We start from the raw sequence: 24,741 nt of genomic DNA, 5'->3' as shown, positions 1-24,741 counted from the left end.
ATGAAACAGTATTACAGTGCTGACGTTCTCAGCATCTTCCCCTGTAACATTCATAGTGTCAGTATTCGGGTGACTCGTGGGAAGATCCCTCCGACCTTTTACGACATCCTCTTCCTCTGCCAGCAGGCACGGTGCACTGCGGGTGGCTGTGTGCCTCCACCCGACGCCAACCCCCGACCACTTTTCCTGGCACCAACTTGGACGCTTTTCGGCTTCTTGGTAGGCTGGACATTTTTCTTCGGAGCAGTCAATGGGAGCTATTGTGCGGCCGCGTCACCCTGTGTTAATTTGGGCTCTAATGTATTTGATAAACAAAGGGGCACTCTTTAGCCTGACAGTCATGACACCCTGATTCTAGCGGGGGCGCCGTGTGGCGTGGGGTTACGCCGTTAATAACCCACTGGCAGCCATCAAAGGCGCTTTAACCATGATCATTATGATAAAGGGCATACACTTAATTACAGGCCTGCTTAATTATAGCTCTGTTGAAGCTCGTTTGTTTGGTAGAATGCTAATTATACCACCGCGCTCTTGGCAAGTCCTCTTTTCAATCCACCTCTCTCTCTCTCTCTCACTCATTCTCTCTCTCTCTCTTTTTCTTCTTCTCTCGCCTTCTCTTTCTGAGAGCCCAACATTCAGGCTTATTTTCATGCAAATTGATATCCGGCAAATGTTTTGTCTCTCTCTTTTCCCCTTCTCCTTTGACGAGTGCACGAGGCGCTTTGTTTTTAGAGCTGAACGTCTCTCTGACAAGACAGGATCAGGAATAATCAAGAGTAATTAACGGAGAAAGGGGGAGGGGTGAGAGGGAGGGAGGGAGAGGAACTCAAGTACAGTGCCGAATTTAAAATAAAAAAAGGCTTTCATCTCGCTTTGTCTGAGTGGGTTTCCAAGGGGATCCAAGGATTTTGAACGTTCTGCCATTTTGCACTATTACATCCAGTCAAATGCATTTTCATAGTCTATTGTGCTGTGATGAGTGGTGAAGTGCACATTTGGAAGATGACTTTTTGTGTGATATTGTAGGGTTTTATGTGTTGATTTGGCTCCTTTTGTAATGATATGTTTCTTTTCTTTGCAGCAATTGATGATGTGCCCTTTATGATTTCTGAAAGGTTTGCTCCCAAAGTCAGATACGTAAGTGCCTTCTGAATACGCTTACACTGAAAGTGCCAGTCATTATAGTTATTCATCGTTACATAGTAAAATTGTGTCTTACAATTGCTTAATATATTGTCGGCCCATGTTCGCTGTTTGGGTTGCTCAGTTATGATGGTGTGTTACCCTTACTTTTGGCGTAAAGTGTGATATCTCTATAGATCAGATATATTAATTGATCCTGAATGAATCTTGTCCACACTACAACCTTGTTCCCAGTGCATAGGCACAGTTAAGCAATGGTCCAGAGTCAGGTCTGTAACCGCAGTAACACTCCACCAAAAGCACAGAGGCCCTGGTTGATGATGAATGAGTGTGGCCAGACAGAGCTGGCTTAGATCAGGACTTCTGGCTAGATTCGCAGAAACCCTGCTCTTGAGAGAGGGAGGGAGAATGACAGGATTAAAGATCTTAAGTATACTTACTTAGCCATGGGGCTACATAGCAATGTTTCTTCTCTGCTCTTACTTCTTTTTTCATCTGTCTTTCTTTTTTTCTGCTTTAAATTCCAGACGCAGCCGGTCAATTTAATGGGCATTACCATCAAATCCCCGGCAGAGATCGAGGAGGAAGTAAGTAGAGGCTGTAACGCTCGGGTGGCATGCCCGTCCAGGGCCAACAATGCAAAGCGTGCGGTCCCGGGTGGGGTAATTAAGAGCTTTAGATAGGCAAAAGGCCTTTTCAGTCTTAATAAAACCAAGCCTTGGAAGACCTGCTCTCACAGCCATGACTGTTTAGAAAGAGATTCAAAAAGTTCCAGCTGCTTTACAGGGAGGAAAACCCCAGGTTTTCTGGCTGTTTGTGATCATATGGTTATAGATAGTTGTATAGTTACATATATTGTTCTGTGGCAACAGATAACTGGTTATCTAGACTTGTTTCATGGTTTTAATGCTTCCACTCAATGTGCATGCTAAAGTACTTTCAAAATATTGATCAGAAATTTACTATTGGGTCAAAGTTTGTGTGCTGTGTGTTTGATTGGGCCGTTTAACGCATGTTGTCTTATTTCTGCAGCATTATTCAAGGCTGTATGTGTGAATGTGTGTTCCTGTGTCTGCTCCTCCATCCCATTTCCTTTGTCTCATCCTTATTAGTGAGATATCTTTGTATCAGAGCTGCCAGTAGCTGATAGGCCAGTGGACAGTGTGTGCTAGATGAACAGGTGCAGTTAGCTTTCAGCTGAGTGTCTTCTCTCCCAGTGCAATCTGTTTGGGCTCTGTACTGTATCCTGTCATGTCATAGCAGCTCCACATGAGCAGCTGAACTACAGTACAGGTCAGATATCTACACAGCAGATAGATATAGACAGGTACTTTAAAAGTAACTATATCAACAACTATTTTATAAGTTTGTCAGTTCAGGTAAAAATGGTCCTCAATAGACCTCCTTTTGTAGGTCTTCCAAAACAGAAAAAATACACAGGCATTGAAAAATATCATACCATATGCTGATGTTAGGCAACTACTGCATGTTCAGTTCACTTGAAGGAGGAAAACTACAAAACATAATTGGACATTTTAACAACATGATGCAAGATATATGTTTGCCACTACATTGGGAAATGTATTCCAACCATTATGGCCTGAAAGAATGCATGGGAAGCACACACACACACACACACACACACACACACACACACACACACACACAGACACTTTCTAAGCCGCTTCTCCATCTGGGTCGTGGGGCATGGGAAGCAAATCCTTAAAAAAATAACTTTTAAAATCCCATCTTATTACATTCCAAGGCATATTATTCAGTACATGGATTACATAAACCTCATTATGATATGGTTGAGTTATTTCTATGCAAGTGTATGATAAAGGTTTGGACCCGCCACTGAGCTGATGGTGGTTTACTTTCCCTTTCACTCTGGGTTTAGCCTAAAGATAAGACAGAAAATGCTTGTAAAACAATCTATTCTTCACTTATATTGTAGTTGTAGTTTTACAGACTGTAGCTGTGCTATGGATAGTCGTCCTATTCCATGCAAGTGCGTTAAGCATTAGGTTTCACTGGAGATGAGAGGTGATGGTGAGTTCACGGATGACAATTGGTTGGTCTTCGTTTGAGCTCGTTCTTCCTCGTCAGTTTGTCGTGAGGGGTTAAAAACGTTATGAAAGTGTGACAGAGAGGTATGAGATGGACATCAAAGCTAGAGAAGGACCATACTGATAATTCTCTTATTTGGCTGTTTCCTGTAATTACATTCATTTTTCAATGTGTATTAGTGATTCAACCCAAGAAAAAACAGTTTTGACTGCCACAATAGTTTTAGATCTGTCAGTCTGCCACAACCATCATGGTGGTCTTTCCTCCTCGTCCAGCTCAGATTGTGATTAGGAGCAGCAGACCCAGCACAAGTGGGTGGGGGGTGGCGGGGAGAGAGGGGCTCGAGGATTCATTAATTACAGCCTAACGGCAGCTCGGCTGATGAAAGGGAGCAGAGATAGTGTAACGGCACAGGGCTTAGTGAAGTGGGCGACAGCGCAAGATTAATGGTGAAGCGAGGGCTGTCGGCGATGAAGTCGCAGCATTTGCCCCGATAATTAGAGAGCGCATGCGGGCGTCCATGGCTATTGTGCCTCAGCTGCATCTTGGCCTGGCGATGTTGTTCTGTCTGCCACACTAGCGTGCTGTCAAATGCTTGCAAGCCAAGCTGCAGACTCCAGTACAAATGCATCGTCCAGCCTTACGTATATCAGAAATAGCACACTGAGTTGTATATGACTGCATGCGTTTTATAATTGATGGCGAACTTCTTATCTAACCTTTTATAGTTGATGGTGAAATAAATTGAGACGATCATTTTTGTCAAAATGTAAAAAAATGTGAGTGTAATTTCTGTCTTGAAGAAAATGCACAGCTTGTTAAAATGGGCTTCTGTAAAGAATCTAATGTGTTCCTACATTAGTCCCTGGATGCTAACTGCTCTAGCTGGGCTCTTGATGCACATCATAACTGACTGACTGCTAATTCTATTAAAAAGACATTCATTAAAGAAAGGCATCTTTGTGACATTAAACATATGCACAAGTAATTGCAGAAAACTGCAGTAATCACCGTCAGGCTTGTAGATAAGGCCATTTTCTAACAGGCATCGCTAAAGCCATTTTTTTGTCGAAGACGTTGGTTCCAGCAATTAGGCATTCTTTTCATTTCCCAAATGACTCGCAAAACTTGTGGAGATTATAATTGCTTTTAGCCACGCATATCTAATTTGTGTCTTTTTAAGTGTTAATTAGTTAGCGATTTGAGCTGACGTCTTTATGTAGTTTGCACAGCTGAAAAATGTTGTTATTGAAGGCAGGGTAATGATTTTCAGCATGTGCGTGTGCCTGTTTGTGTGTGTGTGGATGAGGGCATGCCACAGTTGTGTGCTCTAGTGTGAATATTGTGTTGTAGAATTGCATGTAATTGTTTGGCATTTACAGTAGATTATGTACGATTTGAATAAGAGGCATTAAGACAGTATATTGACATTATTTAGTGTAAGCTTTCAAAGCCAGCTTTAATTTGCTGGCTCAAAGTACCAGCAAAGCACGGTATGTGTGTGTGTGTGTGTGTGTGTGTGTGGATAAATAACAAAGCTGGGGCAATAGAGAGAGGGTGATATTCAAATGGAGGAAGAATTAATGAAGACAACATGTCACATATTTTCACCTGCACCGAGCAGGAACAGGAAATGAAGCTTTGCTCATCTTGCAGCCTGCCGCCCATGTTCCGCATGTCACTGTCCTGTCATGGGCCTGTGTAAAAATGGCAGACAGTGATACATGCTCTCCCTCACAACACCGCCCCGCATCCATCATTCTCTCTCTCTCTCTCCCCCTCTAACCCCCCCCCTCTCTCTCTCTCTCTCTCATATTCTTGTTTATTCATTCCTGATGCCATGCGTGACTTTTTATTATAACTATGCGTTGCGTGACATGTGACATGTTGGTGGAACTTACAGTTTTGCTCCAGGTAGATGATAGTTTGTGTGTGGGTGTGTGTTCCTCGCCTGCATTTGTGATGCTTTTATGATCCTCCAGCATCACCTAGTGCCGTGAGTCTGAATGACATCTAACTGGAATCAAAATCCTGACAGCACAGGTTTCAAATATGCAGTCAAGGATTTGAGATGGATAAACTGAGTTTTTAGAAGCATTTAGGAAGGGCGTTTTCTTGCCTCCTGCAAATGACAGAATGCAGGAATCCCATAAATACTGTGAATGGTTTATTGCGCACATTATTGTGTACAAATGTAAACAGCCTAGAGAAAATTCTGTTTTGGCTCACAGGTCAGATAACGAGCAAGATAAGCAAGTATGGATTATGTGTGCAATTTTGGCAGTTTTTATCTTTTTTTATTATTATTAAGATCACCTTGATGTATAGATTGTTTTGGTGAACCATTTGAAAAAAGTAAGTTTATTTTGGCATAAATTAATTGGCAATGCAATATGTAAAAGACCCTTTATGTAATCTGAGATAAGCTATGTAACCATTTTCACATAGCCAGTTTATTTGTAGGTTATCATTTATTTAGGTAAGCAATTACACATCTGGTCGATTTTCTAACAGCATTTCCAGTACAACAGTAATTCAGTTGATGGCCACAAGAGGTCAGTGCAGGAATAACAGTAGCATCCACTGGCACTTTTTTTCAGAAAAATGCTTGCCCCTCTGTTTCTGCATCTTCTCTTGAAGTATTACAGGCAGCGTCAGCAAAACATACTATGCTAGTCCTAATACTAATGGCTCTTAAAAGTTAGGTAGCTGTGCAGTGCCATATGTGCAGAAAAGCAACAGCAGGAAAAGCCTCCAGACAAAAACGGTACATAAGGGGACATGAGAAAGTGACGTTAATGTCTGCAAGTATGTCTGATGTAGTCTTTGTGCTTTAAAATATGAAGGTGTTTGAATGATGACTGAAAACCACTGTGATTCAAATAATAATAGTAATAATAATAATAATAATAATATGACATTTGTATAGCGCTTTACTAGGACCCAAAGACACCTACAGATTACAACACATAACAACATACAAAGAGATGACACAGCAGAGACAGGGAAACATAGTCACAGCCCAGATGACACACCCACAACAGATGTGCTTTAAGGTTGGATTCACACGAGGACAGAGAATTAGACTGAGAAGGTGTGGAGCTTGTCTGGAAAATGCGAGACCTTAGGCCCAATTGTGTATAGCCCACATTTGCATTTGTGATTTCAAGTGATGCTTCGGATTTCTTTCATTTATTGGTTTTGACTTAACAGACTGCGCCTGTGCATTTGCCTTTGATTTTTGTGATGTCACGAAAACCAATGCATTTACATACATTCATTTATTCAGCCTACAGCAGTTTAGATCCTCCAATTCATGCTAAAGTCATAGAGAGAGTGTCAGCTAGCGCCGCTTTTTGAATGAGGCACAGTACAGGGCAGGGCAACCAATCAGAAAAGAAAGTGATTTACGTCTATCAGTCTTAAATGCACAGTAACAAAAACAACCTGTTTAATTCTAAGTGGTAAAGAGAGGGCTGGGAAATGGTCACGTGCAATTAATCATGACCTTTTGGTACATAAAACCCCACAAATATCACAAGTGGACCACATGGAAAATGGAAATCCAAGAAATATGTTGGGTAAGTGCTGTGAAATAATGGTGCACATCGATAAGCTGAGCATAGACTCAGGTTTCAGGTTTTAGAGTTCTATCAAATGAATGCGTTAAGGCACAGTATCAACATCTGTATATGAATCAGACTTGTCCATATTTTGACTTGTTTGCTGTTTCAAATCATATACAATGAAGAAAAACCTGAACACACCGTTTATCTAAACGCGGCTCTTTTCTCTGGTTTTCTGTGGCTGTGCTCTGACAATTTAGTCCTGCGTTTCATATTTAGAAACACTTGATGGCGCCAATGTGCAATGCATGCATGCAGATGTACACAAGTTTGTCTTTTAACTCTCAGCCCAGTGGCCTTTGCGCTGAAACCGGACACAAATTCTTATATTATCAAAGTTTCAGTTCAGCTACCTGACAAATACCCTCTGCTACGGGATTGTGGTTACAGCGAGAAAAGCAGCGACCATCTGACCATCTGTAGCAGAACATTAATCTCTTACTGCTTTTGGAGTGCAGTGTTGTTGGTGACTCTGAATTGTTGCATTTAAAGGGAAAGGAAATGAAGAAACAGCAGACGTGCTGACAGAGTTTGAAACATGCATATTAATAAATGTACAGCAATTGGAAAATCATATACAGTATAATAAATGTGAGTAAAGCTTCAAATTAGGATTCTTTCCATTTTTGAAAGTGATTTTAATGGATACTTTTAAAAAGCAGCACATTCAGTGTAACAGTCGATGTAAAACGCTACTAAACAGCCTCATGAGTGAAATGAGACAGGATGTACTTCATCCCATGCAGTGATTTAGGGTCATTTAATTTTACTTTTTTACTTTAAAAAGAAAAAAAAAAAGAATAAAACTTACATTTTAAATATTGATAACAAATCTTCCATTTTGCTCCAGAAATGAGGGCCATGTTTAGCATGAGGTTATAGTAGCAGGGCTCGGGTGGTGTAGCATTGTGGTTAATACTATGCTACACCAGTAAGAATCGTTGGCAAGACTCCTAATGCTTCGTTCATCTTCCCCTGTATGATTAAAGTGTAAGTCACTCTTATCCAGACTGCTCTGGTGCTCTAGTACGTCATATACTATAATAGAGCCAAAGCATTTGGCCTCACAGGCCTTAAGTGTATTCAGGCTGTTTAAAGCTTGTCGTTTAAGACTCACTGTGTGCTCTCTGCTTGCTATTTTGCAGTATGCATACTCCTTCAACACTGAGCACAGTGTTGCCTATCATTGATGGACCTAGTGACTTGGCGAGAGATACGAGGCAGAGGCGTGCTCTGAACATCAACATCAACAAGCCAGAAATGACAACAGCGGAAAAGTTCACTTGCAACATCATCATGTTCCATCAGGTCTTTAGGCCAGTTTCTGTGACTTGGTCTGGTTCAAAGTGGGTAAGATTTACTTCACAGTAAACACAGCAATGTTAACAATGGAGTTTAATCTTTTTACTCTGCATTAGGGGTAAAATGGCAAGAAGATGCACACGCAGTACTTCAAGACATTTTTAGGATACGTGGTATGCATCATGATATTTAGTTTTTCTGAGATTTGATAAGTTGAAACAAATTAAGAAGAAGAAAATAAAGAATGAAGACGTTTAGTGCCACATTTAAAAACTGCTGTCACCAGCTATGAGTACCATTTTTATTCATCCCTTTAGAAACTACACTACACTAAACCCGAACCCTCTCTTCACATGAGTCAGCGTTCTTTCCGACCTGACAGTATCCAAAACATGCTCAGGAAAGCATATTATGAGCAATGGGATGTGATTTTAGGGTTTAGATTTAAGTGACATGTATTTTTTTTGTGTGTTTGACTATTCGATGGTCTGGACTATTCCTACTTCCATGCTTTCTGGTTCGATACGCTTATTACTGATTCCTGATTCATTTGTACTGTAATGTATTTCAGTGTATTAAATCAGATTATTCCTTAAACATCCGGGACCTGCTGGCTTAATCAGTTTGAGAATTTAAGAGTTCAGAAAAACTCCGAAAAAAAGTTTTTAAATATTTTTTAATATTATATTTAATATAATAATTTTTAATAGTTTTTAATATTGACTTACTGCTGAAATGAACACACTAAACGAAGCATGTGCTGTGCTTAAATAGATGCAGATTCATGCAGGAGAACAAACATTTTCACTTCACGCACCAAAATGTCTTAAACTCCCAGACCCTTCATAATACAATAATAATAATAATAATAATAATAATACATTTTATTTCATGGCGCCTTTCAAAAACCCAAGGTCACCTTACAAAACAGGAAAAAGCAACAATAATAATAAATGTGAATCAATAGTCATTTGAATACATCAAAATAAAACAATACTAAAATACTAAAATACTAAACATCATGTAATATAAAATGTTTTCATGCTGTTTACAAGTAATCAAATATGTAAAGTGTAATCTCTTTACATCTGTTGATTTATTTATACGTGTTACCTGGTTGAACTATAAATAAATGTTTGTGTATTTGTTTTAAAGGTTTTGCTGTTAACACTAAACTTTCAGCCTTTGCTCTCTGTTATACCTGCACTCTTGAGGGTTTTTTAAGGGTTCTTTGAATGAACATCTTAGAAGAAGAATTTTGGTTCCCTAAAGACCCTTTAAATGGAAGCTTCTTATGACAGCTATTTTTGTAGATGAAATACAGGAGAGCGAAGAACCTTTTTAGTTTAAAGAGCCTCAACAAAATGTAAAAGGTCTGCACTCTAAAAAACGATGGTTCTTCAAGGATTACTTAGAACCGTGAGTTGCTTATAGAACAATTTCTTCCTTAAAAAAGACTTTTTTGCGCCATGAAATCGTTCTTCGGATTGATGGAGAAGGTGTTGTATTTTTAAAAATGGTTCCACTTAGAAGAATGAAAGGTTCTGTTGTTGTGATGTCAGATTTTAACTATAAATTAACCTTTTATGTGCTGCATAGAACTGTTTTCAAAAAGGTTTGTTAAAACCATACACAACACATTCTCCATCAATCTAAAGAACCCTTATGGTTCTATATAGAACATATGGTTCTAAATAGAGCCATTCCTTTTTAAGAACCCTGGAAGAACCATCTTTTTAAGCGTTTAGGAACAACGATGGAATTGGTGTGGAAATGTGTTTTACATTTACAGACATTTAAACGGTTCTTCACACTAACAAATCCCTTTTTCGAACTTGGTTCCTTAAGAAACTAATATTGTTTCTTCTGTGGCATCTCGAGGGGTTTTTGGTTGCACCTTTTGTTGTTGTTGTTGTTTTGAAAACTGTATTAGGGTTGTCACAATACCAATTGCAATTTGACAGACTTTAAAAAAATGAAATTCCCTTAACGATTCTTGGCTTTGACGTATGGATCCAGTAAAAAAACAAAAAACAAAAAAACCTTTAATCATTATAGAAACTTTACATCACATGGAGGTTCTTTAAGCTGTAAAAAAGTTTTTCACACTCTTGTCTCATTTACAGAAGTTGTTTTTAAAGACTATAGCATGCCATTTTACTACCTTTATTTTTATGAATTTAGGCAAAATGCATTCTCAGCCTGGTGCTGAACTACAGAGTCTAAATACAGAATTCAAAGCATTGAAAGGTTGTTTGAATTAAACATTGCAGAATTAAAAAATTATTCAACTTTCAATGCACTGTGTAACTCTAAGACCTTCACAGAGGATGGTATTTTCTGCTTTTTTGCCTTTATTATTATTTGTAATGCCGTGTGTTAAACAACAGTTGTATTACGTTTTCAAATATTTGTCATGTTGTCTTCCCTCACATGCCTTCTTCATCTAAATCCAGGTTGTTTTTGTTTGAGTTCTGTGTATTAAAGAAGATGCAGTACTGTGCATGGAGATATAAGAGTGTCTAACACTGTTAGACCTACTGCAGGCTTTTAGCTGATGGATCAGTGCTGTGGGACTTTTGTCTGAAACATGGTAAATCATCACAAAGTTTATTACGATAAGTAACATAATAGCACTGGGCCATAAGTTCACCACAGTCAGCCACAAACGCAGCCACTTAATCATGGAATAAAAGGAATTGCAATTTATTATTTTCATGATGATGTACATCACTGTAATGTGATATTTCATGGTTCATCACTGACGACATGACACAGCGTTTTGAATGTTTTATCTTTTTCAAGGAGCTAGTATCACTCAAAGTTTTGGAGTTTTAGATATTGCATTAATATAAGAATAATTTAATTTAAAGTATTTTTACATTATACTAGACAATTTATTTTTGAGAAACTTCAGATTTAAGTTCACTTCAGATGTTGATGCTTCAAACTAAATTATTGGCATTAGCTTTAGTTTTTTTTTTTTTTTTGAGTTAAATGTGCTTCTAGTATTGGTTAATAGCACTTTTTTAAAGACTTTAGTAAGCATTGAAACAGCTGAGGCTTTTAGTAAGGTTGCTTTGAGACATAAGTTGTTGAATAAAGGCTCAAAACGAGCCAAACGAGTATGTTAAATAGTTCAATAGTGGAGTCATGACTCCTGGCAGGATACACTAACATTCAAAAGTTTAGAATTAAGGCATAAAAGTTTGAAATCAATGTTTAATTGCAGATACATATATAAATTGATCCTGATATAAAAGTCAAATTCAACTTCAAACTTTTGAATAATTAGAAGGGAACTGCAAAAATATTTATTTGTTCTTAAAACATATAAAAGAAGCTGTCCCAAGAATATTATAAACATTAAAAAAAATCTAAAATGCCTTTTGGGTTCTGTTTTTATAAGATTTAAATCTACGTTATATAAATTACTATTGTACTTTTTATAAAACAGCTCCATGACACTGAATCTAAATTTGAGAATGAGTGCATTAGTAAATAGACACTGAGTTAGATTTCAAGAGTAGTGTGCCATATTCATGCCATATTACCATTATAATGATTAAGCAAACACAAAATAATATCATTTTTAAGTAAATATATATATATATATATATATATATATATATATTTTATAACACTGAGGTAATATTAAAGTGTGTCCTTTCTAGAGTGTAATCAAATCTCACACAGCAAATTCCTCTTTACTGGCTTGTTAAATTCAACCTGATTTAAAAATTGACCATTAATTTGCCTTGTTAATTTATGTCTCTGGTCATCTTAAGAACACATCATAGCGTACTATTTAAAAGACAAATTCAGATGTCAAACATAATGACTTTCTGCTGCCCCTAAAACCTCTTCTGGTCTTTGATTGAATGACCATGCACCAACCATGGAGGAAAATAATATTAACTAGTAACATCATGTTTTACCTGCCGCTCCCATCATCGGACACTGAACTAGCTCAGAGAACCTCCCTGACCTCACGTTTCACTCTACATTTGTCATGAAGGCAAATTTGTTATGATTTACATTTATGGCATTTGGCTGCCACTCTTATCCAGAGTGACTTACAATTTGATAATTTTTTACACAGGCAGGCCAAGGCAGTGTTAGGAGTCTTGCCCAAGGACTCTTATTGGTATAGTGTAGGGTGTTTACCCAGGTGGGGATTGAACCCCAGTCTACAGTGTAGAAGGCAGAGGTGTTAACCACTACACTAACCAACCACCAGTCACCTTGTCTTTATAAGGATACTCCAGTGCTTTTCAGCCTAATCTCTCTGCTTCATCAGTAGGATACAGCAATTGCAATATATTTAATAATATATTTCCCTATACTTAGTATTAGAACACTTATAAGAGAAACCAGTTGGCAGTTGCTTTAAAAAGAAAAGTCAGATGACTTTAGGTTGAAATACACTGGAGTAGTCTTTTAAGTACATAAGACATAAGAGGTGATTCCAGTTTGTTCCTAAAGACGGACAGAATGGAGAAGAATGTGGATTAGTTTCTTTGGTTTAGATTTACAGGGACAATTCACAGTTAGAAACATTTCTGTAGATGTGCCAATTTAGCCAGCTTGGCTAGGTTTTAACTGTAGCCCCAGGGTTGGTAGAAATAGACAAATGCACTAATGAAACGTGACTCATACAGAAATATGAGACGACAAATAAGGCAATGCAATCTGTGAAAATAATTTACATACTTTAATGTTATTCCTGATTATTTTTTATCCATGATTTCAAAGTATAGTGTATTTAACTGATATCTAATATGAATCGGCAGCTCATTCCAAGTGTGAGCTGTTCGTACTGAAAAAACTGACTGTGCAAAGGACATTGGGTATTAGGACATCTCCTCTTGTCTCTGATCTAGTGGACACACTCTCAGTTGTTTTCTGCTTAATGAAAGCAGTTAGAGGACGAGAAGCCAAACCATACAGGATCTTACACATAAGAAAGTCTCTTAATTTGTAGGCTTATGTGTTTATGCCCACACAAGCTAAATTTTGCCTTCCTGACCAGTCCAGTGCCCTCTGATGGACTGGCGACCTGTCCAGGGTGTTATCCTGCCTTTCGCCCAATGACAGCTGGGATAGGCTCCAGCACCCCCCGTGACTCAGAAGGAGAAGCGGCTTAGAAGATGAACTTTTGAAGATGAATTTAAATGCTTATCTCGCATCGCTCCAGCAATGCACTGCGACGTATTCCATTCGTTTATAATCGGATGCTTGGGTTCAGTCCGTATTTTTGCATGTTGCACATGTTTTCCATCAATACATTGCTCTTGTTGAAATCAGTGGCAAGGCATGCGTTTATTGCACATACCAAAGCACCATCTGGTAGATCTGATGTGTTGGATTTGGGGGATGCAGAGCTTTAAAAAAGTTGAGCAGAGCTAAACCCTGTGCAGATTAATCCAGCCAATGCAGTGCTTTTACCCAGTCAGGAGGCAGGTGGTGTTTGCATGATTTGTGCACACCAATAAATGAAACTTTGGTTCAATATTTTAAAAGTTCTTGTGTAACATGGAGTGACACTGGCAAAAGCTCCTATATTTAAACGCAGCTGTCTACCTAAAATTTAAAATGAGGTTGAGAGCAAGTGGTAATCAACAACCTAAATACTAATCTGGCCTAAAGGTTAGCCTTATCAATATTTTGGAAATTATTAATGCATTGATTTAGAATAGGCTGAGTTATTGATTATTGAAAAAAAAAAAAAAAAAATTCATTGCATAAATGTTGCAACCTCCAGAAGACCACATCCTAATGTAGCATTTACACTGGACACGTACCCTGAGTGACAAGGACCTGTTCTGTTCTGTACCTGTCCACCCCTCACACCCTCCTCCCTTAGCATCTAACACCCTTTATACACAGATACATTCAAATGTCATTGTTTTGTCAACTTTCCTATTTATATTTCAGAACCCAAGGCTAAAGTTCCAGTTGTTCATACAGTTGTTGCTGAGGTAGCAGAGTATGAAAAAGGCCCTAATTCTCAGGGCCCATGTAGAACCTGGAAGCAGAATCATGTAAAGCATTGCTGCAGCCGTGCACAGCCATGACCAGCAACACTGGCTCTTTAGACTTGGCCTCATATGGTTTTACTTTTTCCCTGCTATGGTTTTCTGATTGCGAATATAATGACGATTTTCCGAGACCGCATCGTAAAACGAAAATACAGAAAGTGACAAGATCGAGCAATCCAAGTTCTCTTTGGTTTAAAACTTTAGTGTGTGAGTAGCTGTGTGCGTGTGAATGGATGTTCGTCTAAAGTGGAGAGTTTAGCTGTTTTGTGATGATAGATGTGTAGTGGAGCCACTTAAGTTGAACAGTTCTCCATCCAGCTTATAATTAAGCAACTCACATTTTTGGTGTGCATCAAAATGTCTGCAAATTAAAAAGGCAAGGTCTCAAATGTTTGTCCAAGCCAAGAGCTCATACGCACAGGCAGCATCTGCCTTTCCTGCGCATGGGTATTAACTGAAAACTTGTAAACATAGGCATAGTGGATTTGCATACTGTCACATATACATGAGATGTGTTACTTATTGCCATTGGCAGTGGAGGAGGTGCAGAGCTGCTAAGCTACACTCTCAGAAAAAAAGGTACGACGCTCTCACTGGGGCAGTGCCCCTCTTGTCACTGTGGTGGGTACATCCCAGTACCTTTAGTCAGGGAACATAACTGAACCATAATCCATTGAAATGATATTTTCTAAGCTGTTTTGACTCCACACACCCCGTCTCATCTCCAGGCTTTTTATTAAATGGTTCTGATTTAAAATATTAGTTTATAAAAAGGTACAAACATCTACTTTTCCACTAGGAAATACTCATGTAAGGTACACCATCGGACCTTAAAACCGCTACTGTACCTTTGAGGGTACACGTACATTGTTTGTACCTTGACGAATGAATCATGTACCTGCATGGTGCCTTTATTTCTAACAGCGTACTGCTACCTGCTACATGGACAGTTCTAAACACCATATTCGACAGCTAATTAACTTTGACACTGTCAAACATTTAAATACCAAAATATTTAATTTGTTTTAGTTAACTACAGTTAACTAAAATGTCCACATCATAATCCCCTCATCAGCATATTTGGGTGACATCAAGACTAAAATGGCTGAGAAAGACTGTGCCATCCCAGAGGAGTTAACCATTTAAAACCCTGTCTTTGAGTGCACTGGGTCTTTAATAATATACTTGCAATAAGTAAATAGAGCTCTTACATGTAAAGTGTGTACATACGGGACATGCTCTGTCCATAGAATGAGTGTCGTTAGGAACCAGTTATCCAAAAGCAAAAAAATAGCCAGTAATTTTAGATGTTTTTCAACCTGTCAGTGTGTTTTTATTTTAAAATGGTAGCAGCAGTATTAGTAATACATGCTCACAGACTGCCTAGACAGTTTGTAGTCACAGTCTAGCAGTCTGACCTGGAATGGGCTCAGAATTCTGTCAGGGATTGTATGTTTCTGAATGCCTCTCTCTCACTCCGTCTTTCTCTTCGCTCTCCATTTCTCTCCCTCCGTGGTCCGGAGGGAGGCCCCCCCTAGAGATCCCTTGTTCAAACCTGAGTACGTGGACAACATGGAAAAACATGAATACTTGTCAATGCCGCTAAGCTAAACTGCAATGACAATTGATTTACATTGCATAATGATTCACTCCGTTATGTAATTAGCTATGTAAATGAATTACATTTACATTTCATTTACATACTGTATCGACATGTAATCATTTGTCATATGAAGGATTGCTGTTAGTTTATTCAAAATAGCTTGTGGTGTGGCTTAACGCGGAAGGTGCTTTACGATATTTTATTCAACATTTCAGTTTTTTTGGAAACATCCAGAAATGATAAAATAACACATAATACAGTGTAATTATTTGTTTATGGTAGTTCTTGATGAGATAACTGTCTTAAGCTTTGATCACCACTTTTCAAATATTATTTCTGTTGTTAATTTTATTATATCATCATTCCCAATGATGCTTTCTCGGACATTCATATACAGCTCAGTTCATCCTATTAAACACATCTGGAATTTCTCATTTTCTACAGCTTTTGTCTAATTAGTTGAAACTAATGAAGTTGTAGAGTAATAAAAAGCATCATATTATAATAATTTTTGTCCCTGCAACAACATTGTTTTCAATAATATGGAAACGATGATTCCATATTTTAAACAGTACTGTATGAACACAATTACGATACTGATTAAAAGTGCAGAATCCACACTTTCGCCAGAGTTTCTTGTTTTGAAGAGCTGCGTGTGAGAATCAATAATAAATAAATAACATGTAAAAAGAGGCATTTAATGGCATATAGGTACGTCACGGGGCACTTGGGAGGGTTAAAGTTGACCAAACATGCCTGGCGCTCTATTAGCAGACAAAGCATTCTGTAATGGTGTTAAAGTGGGAGTTGGTGGGAGATCTTGACAAATGATAATTAATGCTGCTGCTTAAGTACAGCTCTATTTTATTTCATTCTGATCTGCTGTGTCATGGTGGAGGGGAGTGTACCATTGCGGTTTTGTCAGTGGGTAGGTTAAGCGAGTGGTCTTCATCGCACTTCTTCCTTAACAAGCTCAAACTGGACTCAGGGGGCAGATGGAGATGAAAACCATCACGTCTGGACCTGGAGAGACAGAAGAACTGAGCCATATCAAAGGCCCAGGCAAGTCCTTTCACTCCATGGGGTCTCTCTTTCTCTCTCTCTCTCTCTCTCTCTCTTTCTCTCTCTCTCTCTCTCTCTCTCTTTCTCTCTCTCTCTCTCTCTCTCTCTCTCTCTCCCCCCCTTCAGCAGAATGCCTCAACCATATGAGGCACATTAGAGTAATTGACAAGCAATGGGACCAGGCGTGAGGTGATCTCTCCCTTTCTTCTTTTGCTCGTTGTCCTAAGTGTTTGCTCTCTCTCTTTCTCTTTCTCTCTCTCCCCTTCGCCCTCTTGCTCTTGCTCTTTCTCTTTCTGTCTCTGAGACTCAAGGGATAAGGAACTCTCCCCAGCTTCACTCACTTCCAACTCCTCTCAGTTAGTTCATCATTTTTCAGTACATTCTTTTTTCCCAATGCAATTTTTTTTCTCCTTATTCTCTTTCCTTTCTTCTACTGGACAGCTACAAGTGAGTGGAACAAAGAGATCAATTAGCTCCTTTCAAGTTAGATCAAAGCAGTGTGGCCCCATGTCCAGACATTTACACAACCTGTGTACCAATTAAAACGGTAGGGGATGCTGCCCCGTTGGCCCTTCACCCCAGCATCCAGGCACACATGCCATGCAGATAGGTACCCATACAGAAGCAAAATGTATGTTTGTGCATTTTCTTAGATCAAAAACATATAATTCAGTAAGTAGGATATCTTGGGACAGAGATTTAAGAGAACCTGTGTTAATTTTTCCTGTCCATTAGTTAAGATATTAGTTCCGATGCTGCTTCATTAAATAAGACATTTTTTAATTCGTTTTCTTCAAGATTTCACCATTTTATAAATGAGAATAAAGCTGCATGTTAACAATGTCTTAAGATCTCTAGAGAAGGAGAGGGAGAGGGAGGAGGGACGTGGGAGAGGAAAACGTTGAAGCTCAGGCCACAGACAGGTGCAGTGACCCTGTCCACCTCTGGAGGTGCCACTTGCAGTTTATGGGACATTTATGGTTGGCCAGTGCTTTTTAACATGGCCACCTGGTTGCAATAAGAGCGCAGCTCCTGAGCCCCAGTCCCCCATAGGAAACGCTCGGCAGCTCCCGAGGGAGCTGGGCCCTGTTCAGATGTTTATGATGCTGAAAGTGGTCCGAAGGGAAAACACTGACAGGTACAGAGAAGAATTTTGTAGAAGGAGCTTGTTTTCTTGTTATTCCTAATACTTCCCCTGAGGGTTGTTCTCCCCCCTTCTTTTCCTGAATAAACCCACAGTGAATGAAGGACTGACTTAGCTTGGAGTCTTGAAGTACAAGGCTCCGATGAGCAATCAGTTCTCTTCATCTGGAATTAGTAAAAGTCACACATTCACCTTTTTATTATGAATCATATTATGGTAGCATTTGAAGTGTGATCAGTAGCCTAGACGTTCTTTAGAAGTATAAGGATAAGGTAAAACGCACAGTCCCTCATTATGACTCTCAGTGCCAATCAATGTTGGCTTTGGAGAGAGGAAAAATGAATTATAAGTAGGAGAAATGCCATGCTTGAGTACACCACTGGGTCAGAGCCCTTGTGCTGACCTCCAGGTGGAGTGCTCTAATAACGTCATTAGAATAGCTAGGCTTCCTGTGCGTTGATATATGGCACTATCGTCAGAGGTTTGTTTGGCCTTTCTTGTGATTCGTTTCTTTAAACTCAACAAAGATTGACTAAATTGGATTCAGCTTTTATCTGGATTTTTTCTGCTGTTTACAGTCAATAACTTGGTATCACTGAGAATTGTTTATTCCCCAATTTTCAAAGAAAATGAAGTAGATGAATGCACACCAACCGAATCTCATTAACTACCTAGTAATTACAATGAGCACTAATGATGTCAATGGACTACGCTGCCCCTAACCCTTAGCTTAACGTTTTATACATGGCTGATTAGAATTCATATAAATGTCTAAATACGTAGTGTAATCATATTAAAAGACTACTGAGTTAACATGTTAATAATATGTGCAACTGATATATTTGGTCAAAGATATGGCATTATCTACCTATGTAACAGTGCTGCTGGCATTTTTACTCTTGCGTCTATACAAATGCATTCGGATGTTATGGATGGTATAGAAACTATAACATATGGCATATATAACATATTAAGACATGAACACTGGACTACTGTTCAAGAAGGTCTACTCTCTGGCCACGGTAGAAATACAGTGCTGACAAAATCTCAAGCGCAGGAAGCACCAGGGCTTTTGTTTCATTGATAGTCATGAGCCTGAGGATAAATGATCATACATGTGTATCTTGAATACGCATGAACGAAAATACAATATACAATAAGCCTGAATATCTTGTTCCTACTGTACTTTACATGTGCATGAGGTTTTGTTAGTTATTTTCCTAGACATTTTTTCACAAATATCTTTTCATTTTTACATATTATATTATATTATATTATATTATATTATATTATATTATATTATCTAATTATAATATGATGATGATTATTATGGATAATGAGATTGTCCTTTGTGGTTTAATTGGATAAAAGATTAGTTTTTGGACACAATTCTACTTGAGGGTTTTTTTTCTTTTATGGGATACTCTCAGACCCGCGGGTCAGCAGATGTAGAGAGCAGTGAGTTTGCTGATGGGGATCTGTAGCACTCTGCCTAATGTTCAGGACAGATTGGAAACACTAGCTTTTGACAGACGCTGCATAGATCTTCACCCCCAGATCCAGCCAGCTGAACAACATCTGGGAGTAAGACAGAGAGCAGGCTGAAAGAACACACTCTGCAAAGTGTGTTCAACCCTTTTAGTGCCGAAATGGGCCGTTCAGGAAAATCCAACAAAGTTGTCGCATAGTTGCTTCTTGTGTGATGGTCTTTCATTTTGACCTGCGTTGCTACTTCATGTGTTTATTTGTTTGCTTGAGCAAGTGAAGGCTATTAAATATGGAAGCAACAGATTACCATAAGTAACAACACAATCTCTGGTGATGACCTTTAGTAACACGAGCATGTAATATTGACTTGTAGCAGTGGGAGCACGCTCCACAGACAGAAGCGTAGCTAACCAGCAATACATGTTTATCCCATCTCGCGGTTTCTGCTGATAGCCATGAACGTGCATCTCTTCAGAGACGTTGAATCCTCTGTAATCTTCACCAAAGTACAAGAGTTTATCATAATTACACACCAATCATGCGTTTTCAAATCCCATTTTGTTTTGACATGGCTCAGAATCTCTAAATCTACTTAGAACATCTCCCAGCGTTTCAAGCCACAAGGCTCTGCGCACACATGAAATTTGAAGAGCGCTGGCTGAATTTATGTGTCCCACAAAAGAGCAATGGGGGGATGTGTGTTGTAAATGGCACATATCCTAAAATCAGACTCGGAGCCCCCACTAGGCCTCTGCCAAAGGGTGAATAAATCAGTACAGAGAGGAATCACACGAACAAGACAAACATCTGCTGAAAAGCATCGTAAATCTGAGTCTCGGTTGGGAAGCCGTACCATCACTGCTGTTGTCCTATAAGAAGTTGTAGACCAAACAAAAGCCAGATCTCCAGCTTTTTCCTTAAGAAACACACACAAAACAGTGTACTTCAAACATCCAGGACGGTACAAAAGCCACGGGCTATTTATTCTGTGATTAATATCCCCTTAGAGGCTTTTAACACACAGCGTTCAGCCGTATTCTCTGGAATATGAAGGACATTGTACATACACAGTGACCAGGAGTGAGGTCAGCGCTGTAGAACTATGTACCATTTGAGATTTGATCTTATGTCTTTCTCTGCTTGGTTGGCTGCCACAACTTCTTCATAAAAAGCTAAAATTTGCCAGAAATCTGTAAGCTTTTCTGTATGACATATTCCAGACTGAGCAAATAATACAACTGCAGCATTTCTCAAGCACAGTTCCATCCTGGACTTGGCTCAGGACAGTCTGTTTCATCTTAGGCTACCTTTGATCTGCACTCGATTCTAACCTTTGATAAAGCTGGATAAAAACAAGTGAACTGTTGTGGCTCTTAAACCTTTTCCTTATAGTTAGGTAAGAGGTGGAATGTAGGGGGGAAACCAGGACATTGGCCTTAGCACAGGCCTTAATTACAAACTCTAAGCATAAAACTTTTATAGAATTTATAAAACTTTTAAAAGTCAAGACTTTTCTGCACTTCTGACTTAAAATATCTTTATCTTTAAAAAAATATCTTTAAAATATCATTTTTGACTTTATCAGAACAAAACCTCATATCTCCAAAAAAAAAAACGAACTTAAAATTCATTTTGTCATTTTGAAACATTTCTATTGTTCTGTTCATCATGATATTTTGGCAGAATGCAAGCGGCAGTTTTGTTCCATGATATACTCTATATATGTTTTCCCCGGCTTCTTTCGACTTGGGTCTGCTTTAACATGAGACATCTATAGGAACAGGAACACCCTCTGCCACCAATAATAAACCGACAAAATAGATAAATTAAGGAAAACATAGCTAATTCAATATTATTATGTGATGTTTTTTATGACCGTGGGTTTCATTCACCAATACCTTCCTACGTTTTTTCTTTGGTTTGTTCTTGCGAAGGTCCTAAGAAAAAGTGTGTCAGATTCATGACATGTTCTTAAACCACAGAATTGCTCTTGTGTGTATGTAGATTCTGTTCTTCCCTAAGAACGAATCTCAAATAAGAAAACTGGTGAATGTCAGGATCTTTGTGAAAACGGCATGAATGTGCTTTAAGAAGTTTCTTCTTAAGAACGGTCAGGGAATGAGGCCCAATGTGTCTAAAACTTACTAACAAATTCTTTCAAACATTCTTAAGGAACACCAGCAACTTCAGGCTCAAGGCAAATCATTAAGGGAAAACTTTGTGTGAGTTATAATTGAGCATATAATAGGGTGATGTACTTGTTCTAATGCGTCGCGATCAAACAGCTCATGTTGTGAGGTATATAATAAGGGGCCATAGCCTGTGGTGTTTGTGTGCGGCTAGCTGTGCAGTTGGTAGCTGTCTCTCCATGACAGACAGCTCACCTTATTTCAGACATGGTCTGTAATTGACCAGATTGAAGTCTAACCAATGATAATCTAATGATTTATGTCATGTGTGACAGAGTAAGTAACAGTAATGTTAGCAGTTCTGCTGCCTGAGATTTAGACGATGAGAGCAAGTTTGGAAGATTTGATCTTATGTAATATAAAATGTGTGCAAGCATAGAGACGCAAAGCTTTGATGCAGATATTTAGTTTTTTAACTTAGAAGTTACTGTAGGTTAAAAGAGTAGCTAGCAATGATACTACAGTTTATGCTTTGCATAATGCTAAAACCATAGACTATGAGCACCATAGAAACACACAGATTAGACTGCATCACAGAAAGTCTTGAACGTGATGGTGATAAAATGTTTTCTACAAACTCAATTTTTGTTAGTTGCTGGCCTTTTTTCTAACCTTGGGAGCTAATTTGACCCGAGCACTGACCATGGCTCACCATATATTTCTGTCCTCTCTGAAATCAAAGATGTCTTGTAGCCCACAAAAATATCAAGCAGTCGCCAGGCCTGCACGTGTTTTTATAACATGACACAGGATTTTGTACCTTTCTGATATTTCTTGCTATTTCTTGAGACCCTTTGGTATCAATTGTTTGAATTCATTCTGTAGCACTAGATGTGAGCCTGACTTTGTTCTGAATTCATCCAAACATCAAGAATCAAACAGAAAACTGGAGTTCAGGTCAACAACTAAGGGACAAGAACTGGCAGTGTTAGTAGGCATGTTTTTGACAAGTATCCTTATTACTCATTAAATTAACAGACGGATCTGAAAGCATTCATACATAGACTGTTGGTTACGGCAATAAAGTGGTGCTTAGAAATATGACATGAATAAATGGCATCACATTAACATACATTACATTTGCGCATTTTATTTATGTACAAATAATGTGCATATTTAAATCAGTTCAATTCAAAACATAAGCACATAAAAGTACTAGAACTAGTTTGAAAGACTCGTGATTCGTAATGAATAGATATCAGAACATCTGTGCACATCAGCTTTAGAGAGACACACTGTCTGTATTAAAGACAGCCTGGTGGAAGATTCATCTAATGTAAACCCAATGTTCTGATGTTCTCTTCACACAGCAGAAATATTTCTGCTTGGATTTGCCTAATTGTACTTTTTTGGTGTTTGTACAGATTTTTGGCTTGTATTGATGAAAATATAAAAATAAATAACATTAAATGGATGCTGTCTTTTATGTTGTTTACATTGTTTACATTATTGAGTTCTCTGACAAAAGGCTACGATGTGTGGGTGTAATAGTAATAGTATATTAGGCAGCATAAACATAATTGCAGCTCAATATTCCCATTATGTAGATGATGTAGAGGCCATTAAATCTTTTTGAGAATTGGGCTGGAAGCTCTGCACTGCCATATTACACAGGGTAATTATCAGTGTGCCAGCTGACTGGGGCAGACAGTACTTACATAAGCTGAATTTTGTGACTGAGTTACTGGGTCACAGTTTCAAGCATACATGCTTCTTGCATTTAATTAACAGTTTTTCATAATTAATCACATTTTTCACAGTTTACCTATGTTTGATTTAAGCATACTATATACATCTGTTCATGCAATAAACAGAAGATGCACTTGAGTCACTGTAAACGTCCCGTGTGATTGGGCAGTGATATCAGTGCAGTGAAGGAAAAATGCTCTTGTTTTTTAAAACTCTTTGTGATGTAAAGTAGAAATAATGTGCAAACTCTAGTGCAGGTATTGAGGAACTCATGCTGAGAGCTTCAAATAGATGCACAGTTAGCACCGTGCTTAATGCTTAGTTTTATGAAGCCAGAATATCGAATCTAGACCATTAAAACTGAAGTCTAAAAAGTCCAAATTATTACAAACACAAATGTTGACCACGAGGGGGCGACATTTACATCCACCTGAGTGTGAACGACCGTTTGTGCTGGGAGAGCTCGGCTGTTTCCCTCACCTCTGTCAGATTAAACCTAGACATTGTTATAATCCTGAGTTTGTATTTTTGCATAACGTTCAAATGACATTTAGGAAAAAATAGACTTTAGCTTCTAAATAGACGTTTTAGCTGAATAAAGGGGAAGAAAGACTTGCAAAACCTTCGTCCAGTGTACAACGAAGAGAGATTATCACTGCTCCTACTATAATAAAAGAAAAGCGAATTCCTCTGACCTGATCAGAGTTGTGAAAGTACAATGTCTTGTTTGGAGAGAGAGAGAGAGAGAGGGAGACGGAGAGAGAGAGAGAGAGAGAGAGAGAGAGAGAGAGAGAGAGAGAGAGAGAGAGAGAGAGAGAGAGAGACAGAGAGAGAGAGATAGACAGACTACAAGGCCTCTTTATGCTGTTTGAAAGAAATCACTGGAAGAGAGCAGAGGTTCAGAAACACTCATTAAAAGATCAAAGCGGATTCAGACATCAAAGTGCGGTTTACTGTATGTCTGTGTGAGCCGCTGCCATTAGCGCGGCTCTGCTTTCTTCTGCAGGATTTGCTCGACGCATTTAAGTCTTAACCTGCCTGTTTCCCCAAGTCGCGTGAAAATAAACCAGCGGGGTTGTTTTCGCTGTTTTGACTGTTCCTTACAAACATTCAGATCGCTTAGGCTATTATTATTATTATTATTATTATTATTATTATTATTATTATTATTACCACACACACACATATATACATCTTCTAAGCCGCTTCTCCTTCTGGGTCGCGGGGTTGCTGGAGCCTAACTAAGCAGTCATTGGGCGGAAGGCAGGATCGCCAGTCCATCGCAGGGCATATTATTATTATTATTATTATTATTTATTTTATTATCACAGAATCATGCCTGCAGTAAATGCATAACTGAATCAAGCCCACGCGCTTCTGGACG

The 24,741-nt window shown here is 38.6% G+C and overlaps 1 protein-coding gene across 4 annotated transcripts in view; it reads left to right on the top strand.

Moving 5' to 3' along the window:
* The window catches only part of mvb12bb (multivesicular body subunit 12Bb), a 47,676-nt gene extending 37,032 nt beyond the window's left edge, over positions 1-10,644 (top strand). For 2 of the 4 annotated variants that reach the window (XM_037536077.1, XM_037536079.1), the window contains 4 exons: positions 124-219; positions 1,082-1,137; positions 1,671-1,730; positions 7,985-10,644. In XM_037536077.1, the coding sequence (XP_037391974.1) occupies positions 124-219; positions 1,082-1,137; positions 1,671-1,730; positions 7,985-8,029 (257 nt within the window). In that variant the 3' untranslated portion in view covers positions 8,030-10,644. The remainder of the gene's footprint in view (positions 1-123; positions 220-1,081; positions 1,138-1,670; positions 1,731-7,984) is intronic. The other 2 variants (XM_037536078.1, XM_017709489.2) reach the window with 2 other exon arrangements.
* Positions 10,645-24,741: the final 14,097 nt, after the last annotated feature.

The sequence above is a fragment of the Pygocentrus nattereri genome, chromosome 29, assembly GCF_015220715.1.
Source record: "Pygocentrus nattereri isolate fPygNat1 chromosome 29, fPygNat1.pri, whole genome shotgun sequence".
Lineage (NCBI taxonomy): Eukaryota > Metazoa > Chordata > Actinopteri > Characiformes > Serrasalmidae > Pygocentrus > Pygocentrus nattereri.
The sequence above is the reverse complement of the archived record's forward strand: the minus strand, read 5'-3'. Positions and strand labels throughout refer to the sequence as shown.